The following is a 26498-nucleotide window of genomic DNA, read 5'->3' as shown; positions in this document are numbered from 1 at the left end:
GGGTAGAGTCCGTGATAGGGGAGAGTGTACATGGGCTGTGGGAGGAGATTAAATGGGTGGGTAGAGTCTGTGATAGGGGAGAGTGTACATGGGCTGTGGGAGGCGATTAAATGGGTGGGTAGAGTCCATGATAGGCTGAGGGTGGGGTGTATAGAGTAGGGGGTTGATTAGCTTTCTTTGTCAGAAAAGGAATTAAAGTAGAGGAGCAAGAGGATATTACAAGTGTAGAAATCTAGCTAATCAGAAATCCCAGTGTCTGTCCACCCAGCACTGTATCGTAGACCAACCCAAGAGAAAGAACTGGGTCTGCAGCTGTGAAATCACATCACCAAGGTAACCAATGAAGGGAAACGAGTGGCAGTGGGAGATTTCAATTATCCATTAATAAGGTGGATGCACCAGGAACAGGAGATGGGAGGGGCCAAGAGGCATTTAGTGATGCAATCAATGACTGCTAACTTAATTCAACACCAGAGGGGACACTCTCTTGGATTTCGATGAGCTACAGCTGATGGGTGACACAGAGAGAGTTGTGAGGCTCACTCTTAGTGGTTGAGGCAGGAAGCTGTGTTAACATTCAATAATAGATGAGATTGGAGAGGTGGATGAAGGGATATTGGAACAGGGTGGGTAAACGTGATTGGGACTGTCTGTTTGCACGGAGGGGAAACACCGACATGGACTGGTTGGGCCCAGTGCCCGGATCCTGCGTTGGAACTTCAATGTATGTGTAAGTGCAAATGTAAAATATGAGGCTGCAGTTTCAAAAGGCTTGGTTTGCAGAAATGAAAAGGGACCTGGAGGAAGTTAAATGGGGCACTTTTTAAAAAAAAAAACCTGAAAGAAAGAGCCTGCGTTTCGATAGCGCCTTTCATGTCCTCAGGACGTCCCAAAGCGCTTTACAGCTAATTAAATACTTGGTAATGTGGGAAACGCAGCAGCCAATTTGTGCACAGCAAGATCCCACAAACAGCAATGCGATAAATGATCATATGTATAGTTTTTTTAGATTGAAGGATCAATATTGACCAGGAGACGGGGGACTCCCCAGCTCTTCTTCCAATAGTGCCATGGGATCTTTTACCTGAGAGGGCAGTCGGGGCCTCAGTTTAACATCTCATCCAAAAGACAACACCTCCGACAGTGCAGCAGTCCCTCAATACTGCCCCTCTGACAGTGCAGCACTCGCTCAGTACTGCCCCTCCGACAGTGCAGTACTCCCTCAGTACTGCCCCTCTGACAGGGCAGCACGCCCTCCGTACTGCCCCTCTGACAGGGCAGCACGCCCTCCGTACTGCCCCTCTGACAGTGCAGCACTGGCTCAGTACTGCCCCTCTGACAGTGCAGCTCTCCCTCCGTACTGCCCCTCCGACAGTGCAGCTATCGCTCATTACTGCCCCTCTGACAGTGCAGCACTCCCTCAATACTGTCCCTCCGACAGTGCAGTGCTCCCTCGGTACTGTCCCTCCGACAGTGCAGCACTCCCTCAGTACTGCCCCTCCGACAGTGCAGCACTCCCTCAGTACTGCCCCTCCAACAGTGCAGCTCTCCCTCAGTACTGCCCCTCCGACAGTGCAGTGCTCCCTCGGTACTGTCCCTCCGACAGTGCAGCTCTCCCTCAGTACTGCCCCTCCGACAGTGCAGTGCTCACTCAGTTAAAGGAATCCAGAAACGTTCTTGATTGAATGTAGCCAAAGTTATTGGAAAGAGTTTTTGCTTACATTAGAAGTCAGAGGGAACCTTTGCAAGGGGGCTTAGGCGGGATGTCAGCCGTGGCTCAGTGGGTAGCACTCGCGCCTCTGAGTCAGAAGGTTGTGGGTTCAAGTCCCACTCCAAAGACTTGAGCACAAAAGTTTAGGCTAACATTCCCAGGGCAGTACTGAGGGAATGCCGCATTGTCAGAGGGTTAGTACTGAGGGAGCGCCGCACTGTTGGAGGGGCAGTACTGAGGGAGTGCTGCACTGTCGGAGGGGCAGTACTGAGGGAGTGCTGCACTGTTGGAGGGGCAGTACTGAGGGAGTGCTGCACTGTCGGAGGGGCAGTACTGAGGGAGTGCTGCACTGTTGGAGGGGCAGTACTGAGGGAGTGCTGCACTGTCGGAGGGGCAGTACTGAGGGAGTGCTGCACTGTTGGAGGGGCAGTACTGAGGGAGCGCCGCACTGTCGGAGGGGCAGTACTGAGGAAATGCTGCACTGTCGGAGGGGCAGTACTGAGGGAGAGCTGCACTGTCGGAGGGGCAGTACTGAGGGAGCGCTGCACTGTCGGAGGGGCAGTACTGAGGAAATGCTGCACTGTCGGAGGGGCAGTACTGAGGGAGCGCCGCACTGTCATATGTACCATCTTTCAGATGAGACGTTAAAATGAGGACCCGCCTTTCCTCTCAGGTGGATGTAAACGATCTCATAGCACTATTTCGAAGAAGAGCAGGGGAGTTATCCTCTGCCCAATATTTATCTCTCAACCAACATCACTAAAACAGATGATCTGGTCATTATCACAGTGCTGTGTGTGGGAGCTTGCTGTGCACAAAATGGCTGCCGCGTTTCCCACATTACAACAGTGACTACACTTCAAAAGTACTTCATTGGCTATAAAGCACTTTGGGACATCCTGAGGTGGTGAAAGGCGCTATAGAAATGCAAGGCTTTCTTTTCTTAGCGGAACAGTTGAGCAGCCATCTTGTGTCTTTATCTAATGGAGTGGGTTAGACCTGCCCCTTTGTATAACAGATTCAACTGAAGTTCAAACGGGCCTGTTTGCACATCTTGAGGGAGCTGGCAAAATGAAAGGGGCTCGGGGTGAATAAATGTTTTAAAATTTAGGCCCAGAGGACGGAAGGAGATGGCAGGGGGTGTCGGTGAGGTTCTGGTCAATATTTCCAATGGTTCACTGAGAATCGGAAGCGTGCCCAATGATTGGAGGAAAAGGAGTGAGGTGCCCTTATTTAGCAACACAACCTCTAGAACTATAGTTTGATCTCAGTGGTGGGAAATTAATAGAAAGCATCATTAGGGATGTTATTAATGATCAGCTAGAAGACTAGGCTTGATGGGAGCTTCCAAAAACAGCAGTCATGGCCGGCAAATCCGATCCGTTCTTTTCAAGAATTTACTTGGATTTCCAAAAAGCTTTCCAATAAAATGCCACGTGAGAGACTCTGTGACTAAAATGAATTCCCGAGAGGGGGATACTGCGGGATGGACCGCAAAGCGGCTAAAGGACTGTTAGCAAAGGCTGGTTATAAATGGAGCTGTTCCACAAGGGGGTCCGCAGGGTCAACCAGTGGGGTTCCCCGGGGTTCAGTGCTGGGGCCCCTCCTATTTCCGATGTTTATTAAATGATCTGGAGCAAGGCATAGACACGGTGGTTAGTAAATTGATGGATGCCATGTTTCAGCATCTTGGGGGTCACCATTGACCAGAAACTTAACTGGACCAGCCACATAAATACTGTGACTACAAGAGCAGGTCAGAGGCTGGGTATTCTGCAGTGAGTGTCTCACCTCCCGACTCCCCAAAGCCTTTCCACCATCTACAAGGCACAAGTAAGGAGTGTGTTGGAATAATCTCCACTTGCCTGGATGAGTGCAGCTCCAACAACACTCAAGAAGCTCCACACCATCCAGGACAAAGCAGCCCGCTTGATTGGCACCCCATCCACCACCTTAAACATTCACTCCCTCCACCACCGGCGTACCGTGGCTGCAGTGTGTACCATCTACAAGATTCACTGCAGCAACTCGCCAAGGCTCCTTCGGCAGCACCTCCCAAACCTGCGACCTCTTCCACTTAAAAGGACAAGGGCAGCAGGCGCATGGGAACACCACCACCTCCAAGTCACACACCATCCTGACTTGGAAATATATTGCCGTTCCTTCATCGTCACTGGGTCAAAATCCTGGAACTCCCTCCCTAACAGCACTGTGGGAGCACCTTCACCACACGGACTGCAGCGGTTCAAGGTGGCTCACCACCACCTTCTCAAGGGCAATTAGGGATGGGCAATAAATGCTGGCCTTGCCAGCGACGCCCAGATCCCATGAACAAATAAAAAGAATGGGGTCTCTCTCCCGGCTTGTAACCCAGCCTCTATCTTGCATCCTTTTGCACAGATGGTCAAAGATCAAAGGGCTTCCAAACGCAATGGGTGTGAGTTGTTTTTCAATTGCCAGGGTAAACTAATGAATTGCTTATTGTTTAGGCCCCAAATATTTTCAGTGTAAAAATGATCAAAATTCCTAAAATGCGACAGCTATTATGGTTTCTGCTTCCACCCCTGTCTAACCACCCTCTGTATAAATAAAAGTCTCCTACCTTCTCCCTTTGTTCTTTGGGTGATTATATTAGGTTTATGCTCTCGAGTTACTGACTCACCGATTTGTGTTTTTCCTGATTTACCTTATCAAAACATTTCAGAATTTTCAACCCCTGTCAGATCTCCTCTTAACCTCCCTCTGCATTAATGAAAAAAGCCTCAGTTTCTCTGGTCTCTCTATATAATTAAAACCCCTCATTCTCGGGGTGTGGGTGTCGCTGGCAAGGCCAGCATTTATTGCCCATCCCCAATTGCCCTTGAAAAGGTGGTGCTGAGCCACCTTCTTGAACCGCTGCAGTCCGTGTGGTGAAGGTACTCCCACAGTGCTGTTAGGGAGGGAGTTCCAGGATTTTGACCCAACGACGATGAAGGATTGGCGATATACTTGCAAGACAGGATGGTGTGTGACTTGGAGGGGAACTTGGAGGTGGTGGTGTTCCCATGCGCCTGCTGCCCTTGTCCTTCTAGGTGGTAGAGGTCGCGGGTTTGGGACGTGCTGTCGAAGAAGCCTTGGCGAGTTGCTGCAGTGCATCTTGTAGATGGTACACACTGCAGCCACGGTACGCCGGTGGTGGAGGAAGTGAATGTTTAAGGTGGTGGATGGGGTGCCAATCAAGCGGGCTGCTTTGTTCTAGTAAGTGAATCTCTTCTGCATCCTCTCCATGACATTGACATCCTTCCTAAAATAGGGTGCCCAAACCGGGATCCAATATTCTAACCATGTTTCGTACAGTTTTACATTATCCCTTTGGTTTGGTATTCAATGTCCCTATTTATCAAACATGTCATCCCATTTAATTTCTTTAAATAATTTTATCAACTTGTCCTCCCACATTTAAAGATTTATATATCTGAATCCCTACGTCTCTTTACACCTCTACTCCTTTTAAAGTTTCACCATTTACTGTATATTTCCATTCATTCTTCTTCCCAACACATATCACACTCATTTCTCTCTACTGAAGTTCATCACACTAAGGGTTACTGGCATATAGAGAAGATACACTAGGGCACAGTAGGATGTAGAGGAGATACACATTCAGTACAGTGGGAGATAGAGGATGCACTCTGGGACAGTGGAAATTAGGCATGACTGTGGGATGGACAAGATACATACTATGGAAAACTGGGATATAGAGAGGATATGCACAGTGGGGTATTGAGGAGGTACACACTGGGGAACAGTGGGATAAGAGAAAAGACAGAGTGGGGAACTGTAGGATATGTGGGGGACATTCGGGAACAGTGAGGTCCAGAACCAAACACTGGGTACAGTGGGGTACAGGGGTGCACCATGCAAACAGAAGGTGCTATTTGAGCACTGACAGTATTTGGGCGTTAGATTGTGGATTAAAACACTCTGACTGTACCTGCGCCTCACTCTGTACGTCTTGCAGCTTAGCCTGGAACCTCACCAAGCTGCCTTTTAAAGTCCCCAAAAGCAGCGAGAGTGATTCGAGCTCGGGCCGGAAAGCACCGCTCCCCTCCTGCCCTGCCTGTGCCAGCTCGCCCACCTTCTGTTCGATCTCCAGCAGCATACTCTGCGAGGAGGGGGAGAAAAGAAAGAAAGACTTGCATTTATACAGCGCCTTTCACAACCTCAGGGCATCCCAAAGTGCTTTACAGCCAATGAAGTACTTTTGAAGTATAGTCGCTGTTGTAATGTAGGAAACGCAGCAGCCAATTTGCGCACAGCAAGCTCCCACAAACAGCAATGTGAAATTGGCCAGATAATCAATTTTTAGTGAGGTTGGTTGAGGGATAAATATTGGTCAGGACACCGGGGAGAACTCCCCTGCTCTTCAAAATAGTGCCATGGGATCTTTTACATCCACCTGAGAGAGCAGACGGGCCTCGGTTTAACATCTCATCCGAAAGATGGCACCTCTGACAGTGCAGCACTCCCTCAGTACTGCACTGGAGTGTCAGCCTAGATTCTGTGCTCTAGTCTCTGGAGTGGAACTTGAACCCACAACCTTCTGACTCAGAGGCAAGGGTGCTGCCCACGGCTGACATGAGAGAGAGAGAGAGAGAGAGAGAGAGAGAGAGAAAGAGAGAAAAAGAGAAAGAGAGAATGAATGAGGATAATCGGAATGAATGAGGATAATCGGATGTTGCAGCTCTCCCCGGCATGCGTCACTCTCAGACAGGAGATAATGACCAGGCAGTAACGTAATGTTCTGTTTGTGCCCACCGATTGTGTCTTTCCTTCCTTGGCAAGACTCCCTCCATCCCCCGTGAGATAGTTACCAGTTCAAGGATCAATTTGCAGTGCGATACAAGCCTCCATAATAAGCTAACAACAGTCCGTGCATGTAAACCAGCTGATTAGAGCTGCATGGATTACTTTAACAGCTCAACCTGTGTAGCAGCAAGGGACTGACAAATGAATTCAATAAGAACACAATGTTTTGTTAGTGCTGCTAATATAATCATTCTGTATTTTTCCCAGAAACTATTACCAGACAGTAGCTCTGGGCCAGGAGAAATTAATTCTCCAGTCGCTCTATTAAATTGACCTTTTCATCATTTTTAAGTAAGTATCTACTAATTTCCCTCTTCTCTCAGCCTCCAAGCTCCACCGTTTAAGGGTGGTAGAAATAAATGGAACTCAGCACCTCCTGAAGGAACAAGGTTCGGAGTCTGCAGCACCTCCTGATCAGTGGAAAAAACTTACAAAAAGATCGGAAACACAAATGCATTCCATTCGATATCAGGGAGGGCAGTCACAGAGAGAGAGACTGAGAGAGAACAAGGCACAGACCGAGAAAGGGAGAAAGAGTTTACAGATAGAGGCAGAGAATGAACTGGACTGATATAAAGGCAGCGTGAGTTGGAATCAAAGAAGAAAGAAAGAGAAACCGAGATAAGAGATGAGAAAGACAGACACAGACCAACAGTGAGAGAGACCAACAGAGAAACAGAGAGAGACCAACAGAGAAACAGAGAGAGAGACCAACAGAGAAACAGAGAGAGACCGACAGAGAAACAGAGAGAGAGAGACCAACAGAGAGAGAGACCAACAGAGAAACAGAGAGAGAGACCGACAGAGAAACAGAGAGAGACCAACAGAGAAACAGAGAGAGAGACCGACAGAGAAACAGAGAGAGAGACCGACAGAGAAACAGAGAGAGACCAACAGAGAAACAGAGAGAGAGACCAACAGAGAAACAGAGAGAGAGACCGACAGAGAAACAGAGAGAGACCAACAGAGAAACAGAGAGAGAGACCAACAGAGAAACAGAGAGAGAGACCAACAGAGAGAGAGACCAACAGAGAAACAGAGAGAGACCGACAGAGAAACAGAGAGAGACCGACAGAGAAACAGAGAGAGACCGACAGAGAAACAGAGAGAGACCGACAGAGAAACAGAGAGAGACCAACAGAGAAACAGAGAGAGACCGACAGAGAAACAGAGAGAGAGAGACTGACAGAGAAACAGAGAGAGACCAACAGAGAAACAGAGAGAGAGTGAAGTATGGGGCCCACTCAATCACCATAGCTACACTAAATGGGAAAAACACACAATAGAAGCCCTACATGCAGAATTTTGCCGAAGCATTCTTCGCACCCAAAGGAAAACACCAACAAATGCATGTAGAGCTGAACTAGGCAGATACCCACTGATAATAAACATCCAAAAACGAGCACTAAACTTTCTAAATCACCTCAAATCTAGTTCCCCAGACACCCTTCATTTCAAAGCCCTCCAGACCCAAGAGCCGAACCCAGAAACGAGTCCCCTGAGTCAGTTGTTACTGAAACTAAGTTCTCCTACCCAGCCGGACCCTGACCAGTCCCAGACCAACACTGCTCCCCAAACACCAATCCGAGTGAACCAAATCATTAAACAATGCAAAGAAACCTACCTGGAACATTGGAACACAATAACCAAAAGCCAAAGCAGATTAGAATGCTACCGGGCCCTAAAAAGAGAATATAAACTGGCAAGACTATCTCTCGACCATCAGAGACACAAAACAGAGACAGACCCTCACCAGATACAGACTAAGCGACCACCAACTGGCAATTGAAAAAGGAAGATACAAGAAATCCTGGCAACCTAAAGAAAATAGAATACCGAATGTACCCAACGACTGTTTAAATTAATACTGAATGTACCCAACGAGGGTCAACGACTGTTTAAATTAATACTGTCTGTACCCAACGAAGGTCAAAATTGTTTGACACCTACAGAATGTTGGAAACCTGTACTTTTTTGTTATGTAAGCTTTGGCAATATGGTTCCCTGTAAACTTTCATGCCAATAAAGCATTTGAATTTGAATTTGAATTTGAATTTGACTGAGACTGACAGAGAAACAGAGAGAGAGAGACCAACAGAGAAACAGAGAGAGACCAACAGAGAAACAGAGAGAGAGACCAACAGAGACAGAGAGAGACGAACAGCGAAACAGAGAGAGACCAACAGAGAAAAAGAGAGAGAGACCAACAGAGAAACAGAGAGAGAGACCAACAGAGAAACAGAGAGAGAGACCAACAGAGAAAGAGAGAGAGAGACCAACAGAGAAAGAGAGAGAGAGACCAACAGAGAAACAGAGAGAGAGACCAACAGAGAAACAGAGAGACCGACAGAGAAACAGAGAGAGAGACCAACAGAGAAACAGAGAGAGAGACCAACAGAGAAACAGAGAGAGAGACCAACGGAGAAACAGAGAGAGACCAACAGAGAAACAGAGAGAGAGACCAACAGAGAAACAGAGAGAGAGACCAACAGAGAAACAGAGAGAGAGACCAACAGAGAAACAGAGAGAGAGACCAACAGAGAAACAGAGAGAGAGACCAACAGAGAAACAGAGAGAGACCAACAGAGAAACAGAGAGAGAGACCAACAGAGACAGAGAGAGACGAACAGCGAAACAGAGAGAGACCAACAGAGAAAAAGAGAGAGAGACCAACAGAGAAAGAGAGAGAGAGACCAACAGAGAAAGAGAGAGAGAGACCAACAGAGAAAGAGAGAGAGAGACCAACAGAGAAAGAGAGAGAGAGACCAACAGAGAAAGAGAGAGAGAGACCAACAGAGAAACAGAGAGAGAGACCAACAGAGAAACAGAGAGACCGACAGAGAAACAGAGAGAGAGACCAACAGAGAAACAGAGAGAGAGACCAACAGAGAAACAGAGAGAGAGACCAACGGAGAAACAGAGAGAGACCAACAGAGAAACAGAGAGAGAGACCAACAGAGAAACAGAGAGAGAGACCAACAGAGAAACAGAGAGAGAGACCAACAGAGAAACAGAGAGAGAGACCAACAGAGAAACAGAGAGAGAGACCAACAGAGAAACAGAGAGAGAGACCAACAGAGAAACAGAGAGAGTGACCAACGGAGAAACAGAGAGAGACCAACAGAGAAACAGAGAGACCAACGGAGAAACAGAGAGAGACCGACAGAGAAACAGAGAGAGAGACCAACAGAGAAACAGAGGGAGAGACCAACAGAGAAACAGAGAGAGAGACCGACAGAGAGAGAGAGAAACAGAGAGAGAGAGACCGACAGAGAAACAGAGAGAGAGACCGACAGAGAAACAGAAAGAGACCAACAGAGAAACAGAGAGACCGACAGAGAAACCGAGAGAGAGACCGACAGAGAAACCGAGAGAGAGACCGACAGAGAAACCGAGAGAGACCGACAGAGAAACAGAGAGAGAGACCGACAGAGAAACCGAGAGAGAGACCAACAGAGAGACAGAGAGAGAGACCGACAGAGAAACCGAGAGAGAGACCGACAGAGAAACCGAGAGAGACCGACAGAGAAACAGAGAGAGAGACCAACAGAGAAACAGAGAGAGTGACCAACAGAGAAACAGAGAGAGAGACCAACAGAGAAACAGAGAGAGACCAACAGAGAAACAGAGAGAGACCGACAGAGAAACAGAGAGAGAGAAACAGAGAGAGAGACCGACAGAGAAACAGAGAGAGAGACCGACAGAGAAACAGAGAGAGACCAACAGAGAAACAGAAAGAGACCAACAGAGAAAGAGACCAACAGAGAGAGACGAACAGAGAAACAGAGAGAGAGACCGACAGAGAAACAGAGAGACCAACAGAGACAGAGAGAGAGACCGACAGAGAAACAGAGAGAGAGACCAACAGAGAAACAGAGAGAGACCAACAGAGAAACAGAGAGAGAGACCAACAGAGACAGAGAGAGAGACCGACAGAGACACAGAGAGAGAGACCAACAGAGAAACAGAGAGAGACCAACAGAGAAACAGAGAGAGAGACCAACAGAGACAGAGAGAGAGACCGACAGAGACACAGAGAGAGAGACCAACAGAGACAGAGAGAGAGACCAACAGAGACAGAGAGAGAGACCAATAGAGAAACAGAGAGAGACCAACAGAGAAACAGAGAGAGAGACCGACAGAGAAACAGAGAGAGAGACCGACAGAGAAACAGAGAGAGAGACCAACAGAGAAACAGAGAGAGAGACGTCTCGACAGAGAAACAGAGAGAGAGACGTCTCGATAGAGAAACAGAGAGAGAGACCGACAGAGAAACAGAGAGAGAGACCAACAGAGAAACAGAGAGACCAACAGAGAAACAGAGAGAGCGACCAACAGAGAAACAGAGAGAGAGAGACTGACAGAGAAACAGAGAGAGAGACGAACAGAGAAACAGAGAGAGAGACCGACAGAGAAACAGAGAGAGAGACCAACAGAGAAACAGAGAGACCAACAGAGAAACAGAGAGAGAGACCAACAGAGAAACAGAGAGAGACCAACAGAGAAACAGAGAGAGACCAACAGAGAAACAGAAAGAGACCGACAGAGAAACGAGAGAGAGACCAACAGAGAAACAGAGAGAGACCAACAGAGAAACAGAGAGACCGACAGAGAAACAGAGAGAGAGACCGACAGAGAAACAGAGAGAGAGACCGACAGAGAAACAGAGAGACCGACAGAGAAACAGAGAGAGACCGACAGAGAAACAGAGAGACCGACAGAGAAACAGAGAGAGAGACCGACAGAGAAACAGAGAGAGAGACCGACAGAGAAACAGAGAGAGAGACCAACAGAGAAACAGAGAGAGACCGACAGAGAAACAGAGAGAGAGACCGACAGAGAAACAGAGAGAGAGACCGACAGAGAAACAGAGAGAGAGACCGACAGAGAAACAGAGAGAGAGACCGACAGAGAAACAGAGAGAGAGACCGACAGAGAAACAGAGAGAGAGACCAACAGAGAAACAGAGAGACCAACAGAGAAACAGAGAGAGAGACAGTTTGTGTGACAGATGGAAGAAGTGAAACAGGCAGATGGAGCCTAAATTATGCCTTAATGACCTAAATATTTTAAACCGATAATCCATAAATTTGCTACAGAGCTTGGGAATTCATTGCTTTTTAAACTTTCCCCTTGCTCTCCTCTGCTAAAGGCGTGACTCTTGGGTGATGCTGTCCATGGTTGATAATCCCTCCGACTCTCATTATTCAGCTCTCACACAAGCACCAGTCAGTGCCCCGCCCGGGACCTTGACTTCATGGGTGAGACGTCTGTCACTCTCTCTCCGTCTGTCTCTCTCTATCACTCGCTCTGTCTGTCTCTGTTTGTCTGTCTCTGTCTGTCTGTCTCTCTCTGTCTGACTCTACCACTCTCTCTCTGTCTATCACTCTATCTCTCTGTCTGTCTCTCTGTGTCTATCACTGTATACTGTTCTCTATCTCCATCTACTGTCTGTTCTAATTGTGTCATGGACTCAAGTCTGTTACTGTGTGCTTTTTTTAAGATTTAATTTTCACATTTCTAATTCTATGACTTGCTAACCCTGTACTATGAGCTGGGGGTGGGACATACGATGCTGGGCGTGTCAGGTGACCAATGGCATGAGTGTGGGGCGGGACAGCTGGAGGCAGGAGATCATGTGATCAAACCTCCAGGAACAAGTCCAACCAGAGTTGGCCACCCAAGTCACGGGATTAAATGTCACCTGGTTTCATTCCTATCGATTTTGAGACAGGCTTGATGGACCAGCTGGCCTTTTCCTGGCTGTCAATTTTGTTTGTATCAAGTCGTAGCCAGAGAATCACCTGCAATGGCTTCTCTTCCCGCTGCCGCACCGTTACCTCTGAAGTCTCCCAGGGATCTAACCTTGGTCCCCTCCTATTTCTCATCTACATGCTGCCCCTTGGCAACATCATCCGAAAACACGACATCAGGTTCCACATGGATTACATAGGATATACGGCACAGAAACAGGCCATTCGGCCCAACCAGTCCATGCCGGTGTTTATGCTCCACTCGAGCCTCCTCCCGTCTTTCCTCATCTAAATCTATCAGCGTAACCCTCTATTCCCTTCTCCCTCATATACTTGTCCAGCCTCCCCTTAAATGCATCTATACTATTCGCTTCAACCACTCCCTGTGGGAGCGAGTTCCACATTCTCACCACTCTCTGGGTAAAGAAGTTTCTTCTGAATTCCCTATTGGATTTCTTGGTGACTATCTTATATTGATGGCCTCTAGTTATGCTCTTCCCCATAAGTGGAAACATTCTCTCTGTATCCACTCTATCAAAACCTTTCATAATTTTAAAGAGCTCTATTAGGTCACCCCTCAGCCTTCTTTTCAAGAGGAAAGAGACCCAGCCTGTTCATCCTTTCCTGATATGTATACCCTCACATTTCTGGTATCATCCTTGTAAATCTTCTCTGCACCCTCTCCAGTGCCTCTATATCCTTTTTATAATATGGCAACCTGAACTGTACGCAGTACTCCAAGTGTGGTCTAACCAAGGTTCGATACAGGTTTAGCATAACTTCCCTACTTTTCAATTCTATCCCTCCAGAAATAAACCCTAGTGCTTGGTTTATTTTTTTTATGGCCTTGCTAACCTGTGGCTCAACTTTTAGTGATTTGTGTATTTGTACTCCGAGATCCCTTTGTTCCTCTACCCCACCTAGACTCGCACCCTCCAAGTGATAAGTGACCTCCCTATTCTTCCTACCAAAATGTAATACCTCACATTTATCTGTGTTGAACTTCATTTGCCAATTATATGCCCATTCTGCTAGTTTATTAATGTCCTCCTGTAATTTGTTGCAGTCCTCCTCAGTATTGACTATCCCCCCCAATTTGGTGTCATCCACAAATTTAGAAATTGTGATTTTGATTCCAAAGTCTAAATCGTTAATGTAAATTGTGAACAACAGTGGTCCCAGCACTGATCCTTGTGGAACACCACTACCCACCTTCTGCCACTGTGAATAGCTACCCTTTACTCCCACTCTCTGCTTTCTGTCCTGAAGCCAGCCAGCAATCCATTCTGCTACTAGGGGGCATAGTCTTAGAATAAGGGGCTGCCCTTTCAAAACTGAGATGAGGAGGAACTACTTCACTCAGAGGGTGGTAGGTCCATGGAATATGCTGCCCCAAAAAGCTGTAGAAGCTACATCATTACATAAATTTAAAACAGAAATAGACAGTTTCCTAGAAGTAAAGGGAATTAAGGGTTATGGGGAGCGGGTAGGAATTTGGACATGAGTCTAGGTTCGGATCGGTCATGGCCCTGTGGGTAGCGGAGCGGGCCCAGGGGCCGTGTAGCCTGATCCTGCTCCTATTTCGTGTGTCTAATTCTGTTAGATTCAGGGGATGGTTCTGTGATAGTAGATTGGCGGTTAGGATCAGATCAGCCATGATCTTATTGAATGGCGGAGCAGGCTCGAGGGGCCGATTGGCCTACTCCTGCTCCTATTTCTTATGTTCTTGTCTCCTGACTCCGCATTCTCTGACCTTGTTCATCAGTCTATTATGGGGTACCTTATCAAAGGCATTTTGAAAATCTAGATAAATTACATCTACTGCATTACCATTGTCTACTCTCTGTTACCTCTTCAAAACATTTAATGAGGTTGGTCAAGCAAGACTTTCCATTTTGAAATCCATGCTGACTATTCCTTATTATATTTTTGGTTTCTTGATGTTCTTCTATTTTCTCCTTTAGAGATTCCATTGTTTTTCCTACCACCGATGTTAAGCTGACTGGTCGAAAATTCCCTGGACATGTTCTGTCTCCCTTCTTAAATATCGGTATTACGTCAGCTATCCGTCAGTCCTCTGGCACTACACCTTTTTCTAACGAATTATTAAATATGTGTAGTAATGCCTCTGCTATCTCTTCCCCAGATTCTTTTAAAATGCAATGACGGCACCCAGCTCTACCTCACCACCACCTCTCTCGACCCCTCCACTGTCTCTGATTTGTCATACTGCTTGTTGGAGAAATTTCTTCCAACTAAATATCGGTAAGACCAAAGCCATTGTCTTCGGTCCCCACCACAAATTCCGTTCCCTGGCCACTGACTACATCCCTCTTCCTGGCTGTCTGAGACCGAACCAGACCGCTCGCAACCTCAGTGTCGTATTTGACCCTGAGCTGAGCTTCCGATCCCATATCCTCTCCCTCACCAAGATCGCCTACTTCCTCCTCTATTTAAAAAAGGTGGTACAGAGAAAATGGGTAATTATAGACCGGTAAGCCTGACATCGGTAGTAGGGAAAATGCTAGAGTCCATTATAAAAGATGTAATAGCAGAGCACTTGAAAAACAGTGACAGGATCGGACAAAGTCAACATGGATTTACAAAAGGTAAATCGTGCTTGACTAATCTACTGGAATTTTTTGAGGATGTAACTGGTAAAATAGATAAGGGAGAACCAGTGGATGTGGTGTATTTGGACTTTCAGAAGGCTTTCGATAAGGTCCCGCATAAGAGATTAGCGTGCAAAGTTAAAGCACATGGGATTGGGGATAAGGTACTGACTTGGATAGAGAACTGGTTGGCAGACAGGAAGCAAAGAGTTGAAATAAACGGGTCTTTTTCCGAGTGACAGGCAGTGACTAGTGGGGTACCGCAGAGATCGGTGCTAGGACCCCAGCTAATCACAATATATATTAATGATCTAGATGAGGGAACTAGATGTAACATCTCCAAGTTTGCAGACGACACAAAGCTGGGTGGGCGTGTGTGCTGTGAGGAGGATGCAGAGAAACTCCAGTATGATTTGGACAGGTTGGGTGATTGGGCAGATGCATGGCAGATGCAGTATAATGTGGATAAATGCGAGGTTATCCACTTTGGTGGCAAAAACAGGAAGGCAGATTATTATCTGAACGGCAATAGATTGGGAGAAGGGGAAGTGCAACGAGACCTGGGTGTCCTTGTGCACCAGTTGCTGAAGGTAAGCATGCAGGTGCAGCAGGCGGTTAAGAAGGCAAATGGTATGTTGGCCTTCATAGCAAGAGGATTCGAGTACAGGAGCAAGGATGTCTTGCTGCAGTTGTACAGGGCCTTGGTGAGACCACACCTTGAGTATTGTGTGCAGTTTTGGTCACCTTATCTGAGGAAGGATGTTCTTGCCATGGAGGGAGTGCAGCGAAGATTCACCAGACGGATACCTGGGATGGCAGGAATGACGTATGAAGAGAGATTGGGTCGATTAGGCTTATATTCGCTAGAGTTTAGAAGAATGAGAGGGGATCTCATTGAATCTTATAAAATTCTAACAAGACTAGACAGACTAGATGCAGGAAGGATGTTCCCAATGGCGGGGGAGTCCAGAACCAGGGGTCACAGTCTAAGGATATGGGGTAAGCCATTTAGGACTGAGATGAGGAGGAATTTCTTCACCCAGAGAGTGGTGAACCTGTGGAATTCTCTACCACAGATGGCAGTTGAGGCCAATCCATTAAATATATTCAAGAAGGAGTTAGATATATTTCTTAAGGCTAAAGGGATCAAGGGATATGGGGAGAAAGCAGAGACAGGGTACTGAATTTGGATGATCAGCCATGATCTCATTAAATGGCGGAGCAGGCTCGAGGGGCCGAATGGCCTGCTCCTATCTTCTATGTTTCTATGTTCCATTCACAACTCCTCAGATAATGAAGCAGTCCATGCCCACATGCAGCAAGACCTGGGCGACATTCAGGCTTGGGCTGATAAGTGACAAGTAACACTTGCACCACACAAGTGCCAGGTAATGGCTATCTCCAACAAGTGAGAGTCTAACCACCACCCCTTGACATTCAATGGCATTACCATCGCCGAATCCCCCACTATCAACATCCTGGGGAATCACCATTAGAATCATAGTGAAGAAGGACATTTGGCCCGTCGAGCCCGTGCCGCCTCTCTGCAAGAGCACTTCAGCTAGTCCCACTCCTCCGCACTTTCCCCGTAGCACTGCAAATTTATTTCCTTCAGATACTTATCCAACTCCCTTTTGAAAGCCGTGATTGAATCTGCCTTCACCACCCTTTCAGGCAGTGCATTCTAAATCTTAACCACTCGCTGCATAAAAAAGTTTTTTCCTACGTCGCCTTTGGTTCTTCTGACAATCACCTTAAATCTGTGTCCTCTGGTTCTCGACCCTTTCGCCAATGGGAACAGTTTCTCTCGATCTACTCTGTCCAGAATTCTCATGATTTTGAATACCTCTATCAAATCTCCTCTCAACCTTCTCTGCTCCAAGGAGAACAACCCCAGCTTCTCCAGTCTATCAACGTAACTGAAGTCCCTCATTCCTGGAATCATTTTCGTAAATTTTTTCTGCACTCTCTCTAAGGCCTTCGCATCCTTCCTAAAGTATGGTGCCCAGAATTAGACACAATACTCCAGTTGAGGCTGAACCAGTGTTTTATACAGGTTCATCATCATTTTCACACTTTTGTACTCTATGCCTCTATTCATGAAGCCCAGGATCCCATAAGCCTTTTTAACGGCTTTCTCAACCTGCCCTGCCACCTTCAACGATTTGTGCACACATATCCCCAGGTCTCTCTGTTCGTGCACCCCCTGTAGGATTGTACCCTTTAGTTTATATGTCCTCTCATTCTACCAAAATGTATCATTTCACACTTTTCTGCGTTAAATTTCATCTGCCACGTGTCCGCCCATTTCACCAGCCTGTCTATGTCTTCCTGAAGTCTATCACTCTCCTCCTCATTGTTCACTATACTTCCAAGTTAAGTGTCATCTGCAAATTTTGAAATTGTGCCCTGTACACCCAAGTCCAAGTCATTAATATATATCAAGAAAAGCAGTGGTCCTTGAACCGACCCCTGGGGAACACCACTGTATACCTTCCTCCAGTCTGAAAAACAACCGTTCACCACTACTCTCTGTTTCCTGTCACTTAGCCAATTTCGTATCCATGCTGCCACTGTCCCTTTTATTCCATGGGCTTCAACTTTGCTGGCAAGCCTATTATGTGGCACTTTATCAAACGCCTTTTGGAAATCCATGTACACTACGTCAACTGCATTACCCTCATGAACCCTCTCTTACCTCATCAAAAAACTCAATCAAGTTAGTGCTTGACCAGAAACTTAACTGGACCAGCCACATAAATACTGTGCCAACAAGAGCAGGTCAGAGGTTGGGTATTCTGCGGCGAGTGTCTCACCTCCTGACTCCCCAAAGCCTTTCCACCATCTACAAGGCACAAGTAAGGAGTGTGATGGAATACCCTCCACTTGCCTGGATGAGTGCAGCTCCAACAACACTCAAGAATCTCGACACCATCCAGGAGAAAGCAGCCCACTTGATTGGCACCCCATCCACCACCCTAAACATTCACTCCCTCCACCACCGGCGTACCGTGGCTGCAGTGTGCACCATCTACATAAGAACATAAGAAATAGGAGCAGGAGTAGGCCAATCGGCCCCTCGAGCCTGCTCCGCCATTCAATAAGATCATGGCTGATCTGATCCTAACCTCAAATCTACTTTCACTCTCCATCCCACCCGAACCCATGTGATCTCCCGGGAGAGGCGAAAAACCAGATAAAAAACCCAATGGCCAATTTGGGAGTAAAAATCTGGGAAATTCCTCTCCGACCCAGCTAGGCGATCGAAACTCGTCCAGATCACTCTGTCCCTGTATTTCCTGCAGTACTTACCTTCTGTAAGAGGTGATCTCCACCCCAGCCAGGAACAGGCCCAATTTACTCTTGAAGGACTCCTGGCTGGCAGCCTGTTCCCGAGGTCTCCACTAATCCCTGTGAATAGAACCATCTCCTGAAATCTAACAGAATTAGAACACAAGAAGTAGGAGCAGGACCAGGCTACACGGCCCCTGGGCCCGCTCCGCCACCCACAGGGTCATAACCGATCCGAACCTAGACTCATGTCCGATTTCCTGCCCGCTCCCCGTAACCCCTAATTCCCTTTACTTCTAGGAAACTGTCTATTTCTGTTTTAAATTTATTTAATGATGTTGCTTCCACAGCTTTCTGGGGCAGCAAATTCCACAGACCGACCACCTGTAACGTCCGTGTGTAATTGAGACACGGACTGCAGGAGTTGGTTATAACAGGTGTTTACCGAATGGAGACAAAACTGGAACTACTATACAAAGTTACTACACAGGCTTATATACCGGGGTGGTCACTACTGGTACTGCAGTATACAGGGGCTGCAGAATATAGTTCCTTCTTCAAAGTACATACACTACAATTCCTCCCCTTTTAGCTAAACAGTACATAACATTCCATTAATAATTAAATAACATATTTACAATTACAGTTGCTATATACATTAGCTGAAGTTAAGCAATTATAAATTCAGTCTTTGAGGAGGCTTCCTGATTCTGTCCGGATAACGCCTCTTTGGGGTATCAGGTTCTTCTGGCAAAGTTGATTCGGGATCAACGTCGTTGTTTGGTTTGTCTGCTTCCAATATCACCGATTCTGAGGTAGATGCAATTGGTACTTCGGTTTCATCACCAGGTGTATCGGATCGTGGTGTGGATTTGACGTTTTCCAGTGACTCTAGAATCTGGTCAGCATGGCGTCTTACAATGCTCTCTCCAACGTCCACGGTATACATTAGAGGTCCTTGCCGTGTGCAGATCGTTCCTGGCTGCCATTTCTCTGTGCGGTAGTCCCGGGCCAAAACTGGTTAACCTATCTTAAAACTCCTGGTTGGCCTTTCATTCATATTCTGAAACTGCCTGTTCTCCACATCTCTTCTGATGTTTGGCTTAACCAAATCCAAGCGGCATCTTAGTCTTCAATTGAAGAACATCATGGCTGGAGTTTGGTTGGTAACCGCATGTGTCGCATTCCGGTAGGCAAACAAGAAGTTATCCACCTTGTGTTGTAGGGGTATGTCTTCATTACACATTGCCTTGATAGCCTTCTTGAATGTTTGAACGAACCTCTCAGCCAATCCATTAGTGGCTGGATGATATGGGGCGGATGTGTAATGCTTAACACCATTGTTCTTTAAGAACCTCCGGAACTCTTCAGACACAGACTGTGGTCCATTGTCGGAGCAAATCTGTTCAGGCAGCCCATTTCTGGCGAATATGGTTCGTAAGACTGCGATGGTTTTTTCTGTGGTGGTTGAGGACATTTTTATTACCCCTGGCCACTTTGAATGTGCAACCACCGCAATTAAAAACATCGAGTCCATAAATGGACCAGCAAAATCAATGTGTACCCTTTGCCATGGAGATGAGGGCCACTCCCATGGATGTAGAGGGGCTTGTGGTGGGGCGTTTTGGACCTTCTGGCATCCTGTACAGCTCTTGGTCATCTCTTCGATTTCTCTATCGATTCCTGGCCACCACACAAATGCTCTGGCTAAGTTCTTCATTTTTACCCCTCCCAGATGACCCTCATGAAGCTCATTGAGCACTCTATCCTTCAATTTGGGTGGAATTACTACTCTGGATCCACACATCAAGGTTCCTCGGCACACTGACAGCTGTTCTCTTCTCGGCGAGAATGCTGGCCACAGTGGTTCACCATGTGCTGGCCATCCCTTCACCGTTAAATCATAGACCCTGGAGAGTGTCGGGTCATTTCGTGTTTCCTTTTCTATGTTTGCATTCGTCACAGGTAGACATTCGACTATGGTCGAGTGGAATATCTCCACAGGATCCACTGCAGGTGCTTCTTCCACCATCGGCAACGGTAGGCGCGACAATCCATCAGCATTCCCATGCTGTTTAGTTCCTTTGTACTCGATGTCATATTGGTGTGCCCCTAGGAAAAGGGACCACCTCTGTAGCCGTGGTGCTGTCATTATCGGGACGCCCTTCTTAGGGTTGAAAATGGAGACAAGAGGTTGATGATCAGTTAGTAGAGTAAATTTCTGTCCGTGCAGGTAGTGATTGAACTTCTTCACCCCCCACACCAGGCTGCGGGCCTCTCTGTCAATCTGGGCGTAGTTACGCTCGGCTGCAGTTAACGAGCGTGACGCAAAAGCTATCGGCCTCTCTGAACCATCAAGGGATTTATGTGACAGTACCGCTCCAACGCCGTAGGGAGACGCATCACACGCCAGTCTTGTCGGTAGTGATGGGTTGTAGTGAGCCAATACTTCTCTTGAAGTGATCAGGCCTTTACACTTCTGAAAGGCCCGCTTACATTCATCGCTCCATTTCCATGCTACTCCAGTTTGTAGCAGGGCATTCAGTGGGTGCAGAATTGTGGACAAATTCGGCAAAAACTTATGGTAGTAATTCACCAATCCAAGGAATGACCTCAGTTGCGACACATTTTCAGGCGCTGGAGCCTTAACTACCGCTTCAATTTTGTCAGGGGACTTATGTAACCCCTCTTCATCAATCACGTGGCCACAATACGATATTTGTTTCTTAAAAAACTCGCACTTGGGGTGATTGGCTCGTAGCCCATGTTCTCTTAGTCTAGTGAGCACCTGCTCTGGGTTGGCAAGGTGTTCACTGTCATTTTCACCTGTCACAAGGATGTCGTCCAAGTAACACTGAGTCCCCGGAATCCCTTGCAGGACTTGTTCCATCGCTCTTTGCCATATAGCTGGAGCTGATGCAACTCCGAATACCAGTCGATTATACTGGTAAAGACCTTTGTGAGTGTTTATCGTGAGATATTTCCTAGAGGATTCTTCAACCTCCATCTGCAAATATGCTTGCGCTAGGTCAATTTTTGTAAAACATTTCCCTCTGGGGTATACTTTCTGCCCCGTATATGTCTTCAAGACAATGGATGTGTCTTTCAAGGGTATGTGTGAGAATAGCCGCTCGTAGTCTCGTCGATTCATGACGGTCAGGGCTGATCCTGTATCCAATTCCATTTTGACTTGGGACCCTGCTATCGTGAGGGTGACCCAAATGGTTCGGTGATCCTCTTTTGTGATTACGATGTGTAGTTTGAGACAGCTTAGTCTCTTGTTCCCGGATTCACTATCGCTCTTCTGGTCTTCGGAACTACTGTCCATCATCTTTTGTACTTTCCTGTACTTTTCCTTAGTTGTCTTTTTGTTGTCGTTAGTCTTCTTCCCGGACCTGCAAACTCGTGCAATGTGTCCCATCTTTCCGCATTGCCTGCATGTTTTGTCCTTGGACCAGCAGTCCTTCTGCTCATGGGTTGTTCTGTCGCAGCGATAACATTTTTCAAATCCCCCTGTCATTTCATGGGTGCCGTATTCCTGTGGCTTTTGCTGTATTTCCGCAGCTCCCCTTGCTGCTGCTTCGTACGATACTGCCACGCTGAAAGCCTTATCTAGCGTCAGCTCTTTCTCTGAGAGTAACCTCTTCTGGGTTCCTTCACTCAGGAGTCCAGAGACAAATTTGTCCCGTAGGGTATCTGCCAGTCCTGCTCCGAACTGGCAGTGCTTTGATAGCTTGCGTAGTTCCATAAGGTAATCAGCATTGCTCTCATCTTTATGCTGATTTCTCTTGTGGAATTTAAATCTTTCTGCTATCAGCAGCGGTGTAGGATTTAGGTGTTCCTGTAGGATATCAACAATTTCGTTAAAACTCTTCGCCATCGGTTTGACTGGAGTGATCAGGTTCCGCAATAGGCCGTACGTTCTTGCGCCCATTAAGTTTAGTAGTACCGATGCCTTTTTCTCATCGGCTACTTCATTTGCCTTGCAATATACTTCGACTCTTTCCACATACGTGGTCCAGTCTTCTATTGCATTATCGAAGGCAGTGATATTGCCAGTCTTCGGCATCTTGGAGATCTAAGATGGCGCCTCCCGCGCTTTGCCTTCTTCCCCGATTGAACAAAATGGCGCCTCACGCGCTTTGCCTTCTTCCCCGCTGTATTAAGATGGCGCCTCCCGCGCTTTCTGTCTTTTCCGCTGCTGCTAGCGCTGTTGCTGGCATTTTTATGCCTTGATGGCGACGCCCTATGGTCTTCGCGCACTTCCCCCCCGCGCTGCTGCCAACGCCGCTCTCTGCGGTCCCCGTGGCAAACTGCAGCTACTCGCGGCTTTCTGCGCTTTTAATTTATTTTATTTTAATTACTGTTCCCGTCGTCAGAGCAGACCCTATGGGGCACTTTCCTCCCTCTTCTCGGGTCTGTATGCTGCCCGGCTTCGTAGCACCGGCCGCGCCCTGTGTGCTCCACCCTCTCTCTCTCTCTCTCTCCTCTTCCCGACAACGCTGCTCGGCCCCGTTGAAAAGCCACCCGATCGAGCTCTAGCCCGCCGCAGCCCAGGAAGGATCAGTGTACTACCTGCCACCAGCCCGATTAGCTGGAACACCATAGACTGGATAACCAAGCCCAGCTCTCGACAGCCTTTCCTGCAAATCTTCGAATTCGATGAATCAGAGGGCGGTTGCCCACGGTCGACGCCCGTTTCTTCTGTTTGTTTTTTTTTCTTTTTGGATTTCTTCCTTCTGGCCTCGACCTCTAACAACTTCGCTTCAGGGATGGATCCCCGTGAGGTGGTGCAGAACTGTAGGTAAGTTCGGATCTGTTTGTCGCCAGTGTAACGTCCGTGTGTAATTGAGACACGGACTGCAGGAGTTGGTTATAACAGGTGTTTACTGAGTGGAGACAAAACTGGAACCACTATACAAAGTTACTACACAGGCTTATATACAGGGGTGGTCACTACTGGTACTGCAGTATACAGGGGCTGCAGAATATAGTTCCTTCTTCGAAGTACATACACTACACCACCCTCTGAGTGAAGAAGTTTCTCCTCATCTCAGTTTTGAAAGAGCAGCCCCTTATTCTAAGATTATGCCCCCTAGTTCTAGTTTCATCCATCATTGGGAACATCCTCACCGCATCCACCCAATCAAGCCCCTTCACAATCTTATATGTTTCAATAAGATCGCCTCTCATTCTTCTGAACTCCAATGAGTAGAGTCCCAATCTACTCAACCTCTCCTCATATGTCAACCCCCTCATCCCCGGGATTAACCGAGTGAACCTTCTTTGTACTGCCTCGAGAGCAAGTATGTCTTTTCTTAAGTATGGACACTAAAACTGTATGCAGTATTCCAGGTGTGGTCTCACCAATACCTTGTACAACTGCAGCAATACCTCCCTGTTTTTATATTCCATCCCCCTAGCAATAAAAGCCAACATTTCATTGGCCTTCTTGATCACCTGCTGCACCTGCATACTAACTTTTTGTGTTTCGTACACCAGGACCCCCAGATCCCTTTGTACTACAGTACTTTCCAGTTTCTTGCCATTAAGATAATAGCTTGCTCTATGATTTTTCCTGCCAAAGTGCATAACCTCACACTTTCCAGTATTGTATTCCATCTGCCAAATATCTGCCAAATCTCTGCCCACTTACTTAGCCTGTCTATGTCCCTTTGCAGGTTTTTTATGTCCTCCTCACTCACTACTTTCCCTCCCATCTTTGTATCATCTGCAAACTTTGATACGTTACACTCGGTCCCTTCCTCCAAATCGTTAATATAGATTGTAAAGAGTTGGAGTCCCAGCACTGACCCCTGTGGAACACCAGTAGTTACTGATTGCCAGTCTGAGAATGAACCATTTATCCCAACTCTCTGCTTTCTGTTAGATAGCCAATCCTCCACCCATGCCAGAATATTACCCCCAATCCCGTGATTTTTTATCTTGAGCAATAATCTTTTGTGTGGCACCTTGTCAAATGCCTTTTGGAAGTCTAAATACACTACATCCACTGGTTCCCCTTTATCCACCCTGTATGTTACGTCCTCAAAGAACTCAAGCAAATTTGTCAAACATGACTTCCCCTTCGTAAAACCATGCTGACTTTGTCCTATTAAATTATGTTTATCCAAATGTCCCGTTACTGTCTCCTTAATAATGGACTCTAAAATTTTACCAACCACAGATGTTAGGCTAACTGGTCTATAGTTTCCAGCCTTCTGTCTACTACAAGATGCACTGCAGCAACTCGCCAAGGCTTCTTCGACAGCACCTCCCAAGCCCGCGACCTCTACCACCTAGAAGGACAAGGGCAGCAGGCGCATGGGAACACCACCAGCTCCAAGTTCCCCTCCAAGTCACACACCATCCTGACTTAGAAGTATATCGCCAATCTTCCATCGTTGCTGGGTCAAAATCTGGGAACTCCCTACCTAACACCACATGGACTGCAGCGGTTCAAGAAGGCAGCTCGCCACCACCTTCTCAAGGGCATTTAGGGATGGGCAATAAATGCCGACCAGAGCGGACCTGCGTGGGAACACTGAGCATTGGCGGCAGTTTGAAATCGGCGGCAGTGAGTGAGGAGCAGCCCGACCAGAGCGGACCTGCATGGGAACACTGAGCATCGGCGGCAGTTTGAAATCGGCGGCAGTGAGTGAGGAGCGGCCCGACCAGAGCGGACCTGTGTGGGAACACTGAGCATTGGCGGCAGTTTGAAATCAGCGGCAGTGAGTGAGGAGCAGCCCGACCAGAGAGGACCTGCGTGGGAACACTGAGCATCGGCGGCAGTTTGAAATCGGCGGCAGTGAGTGAGGAGCAGCCCGACCAGAGCGGACCTGCATGGGAACACTGAGCATCGGCGGCAGTTTGAAATCGGCGGCAGTGAGTGAGGAGCGGCCCGACCAGAGCGGACCTGTGTGGGAACACTGAGCATTGGCGGCAGTTTGAAATCAGCGGCAGTGAGTGAGGAGCAGCCCGACCAGAGAGGACCTGCGTGGGAACACTGAGCATCGGCGGCAGTTTGAAATCGGCGGCAGTGAGTGAGGAGCGGCCTGACCAATTCAACAGCCGGGGAGAGAGGTAAAAAGTAATCCAAGTGTGACGTAACCAGGAAGCAGGTAAGTGATTGGTTGGTGAGTATTTCTTTCTCCTTTACATTACAAGCTTAAATTCTGCGGTTTATATTTTCTTGGGTCTCTGTGGTGTAGTGGGGACAGTTGGTAAATAAGCGCCCTAGAGTATATCTTTAACTGGTGGTATGGAATTAATTTAAATTAATTAAAGGGGTAAGTCATGCCAGGAGAGCCCAGCCCCGTGTTATGCTCCTCTTGCTCTATGTGGGAATTCAGGGACGCTGCCAGTGTCCCTGACGACCACGTGTGCCAGAAATGCATCCAGCTGCAGCTACTACCGGGCCGTATCGAGGCGCTGGAGCTGCGGATGGATGGGTTGTGGAGCATTCACGATGCTGAGAGGGTCGTGGATTACACGTTTGATGAGTTGGTCACACCGCAGGGTAGGGCTGCACAAGCAGAAGGGAAATGGGTGACCACCAGGCGGAGCAATAGAAGCAGGCAGGTAGTGCAGGGGACCCCTGTGGCCATCCCCCTTTCAAACAGGTATACCAGTTTGGATACTGTTGAGGGGGATGACTCACCAGGGGAGGGCGGCAGCAGCCAACTTCCTGGCACATGGGGTGCTTCTGCTGCTCAGGAAGGGAGGAAAAAGAGTGGGAGAGCAATAGTGGTAGGGGATTCTATCGTAAGGGGAACAGATAGGCATTTCTGTGGCCGTAGATGTGACTCCAGGATGGTTTGTTGCCTCCCTGGTGCCAGGGTCAAGGATGTCACTGAACGGCTGCAGGGCATTCTGAAGGGGGAGGGTGAACAGGCAGAGGTCGTGGTTCACATTGGGACCAACGACATAGGTAGGAAGAGGGATGAGGTCCTGCAGCAAGAATTTAGGGAGCTAGGTAGCAGATTAAAGAGTAGGACCTCAAAGGTTGTAATCTCTGGATTACTCCCGGTGCCACGTGCTAGTGAGTATAGGAATAGGAGGATAGAACAGATGAATGCGTGGCTAATAGGTTGGTGCAGGAGGGAGGGCTTTAGTTTCCTGGATCACTGGGCCTGCTTCTGGGGAAGGTGGGACTTGTACAAGTCGGACGGGTTGCACCTGAACCAGAGCGGGACAAATATCCTTGCGGGGAGGTTTGCTAGCACTGTTCGGGGGGGGTTTAAACTAAAATGGCAGGGGGTTGGGAACCTGAGCAGGGAGACA

At 47.6% G+C, this 26498-nt stretch overlaps 1 protein-coding gene across 1 annotated transcript in view; it reads right to left on the bottom strand.

Annotated features, from left to right (window-relative positions):
- The window catches only part of LOC147109011 (uncharacterized), a 552618-nt gene that overhangs the window by 231188 nt on the left and 294932 nt on the right, over positions 1-26498 (bottom strand). The window contains exon 43 of the mRNA XM_086002569.1: positions 5685-5855. Coding sequence (XP_085858695.1) covers positions 5685-5855 — 171 coding nt within the window. The remainder of the gene's footprint in view (positions 1-5684; positions 5856-26498) is intronic.

Source organism: Somniosus microcephalus, chromosome 12 (assembly GCF_052327205.1).
Source record: "Somniosus microcephalus isolate GS21.2 chromosome 12, FLI_Smic_1.0, whole genome shotgun sequence".
In the NCBI taxonomy this organism is placed as follows: Eukaryota; Metazoa; Chordata; class Chondrichthyes; order Squaliformes; family Somniosidae; genus Somniosus; species Somniosus microcephalus.
Note: the sequence above shows the minus strand (reverse complement) of the source record. Positions and strands in the feature narration are given on the sequence as shown.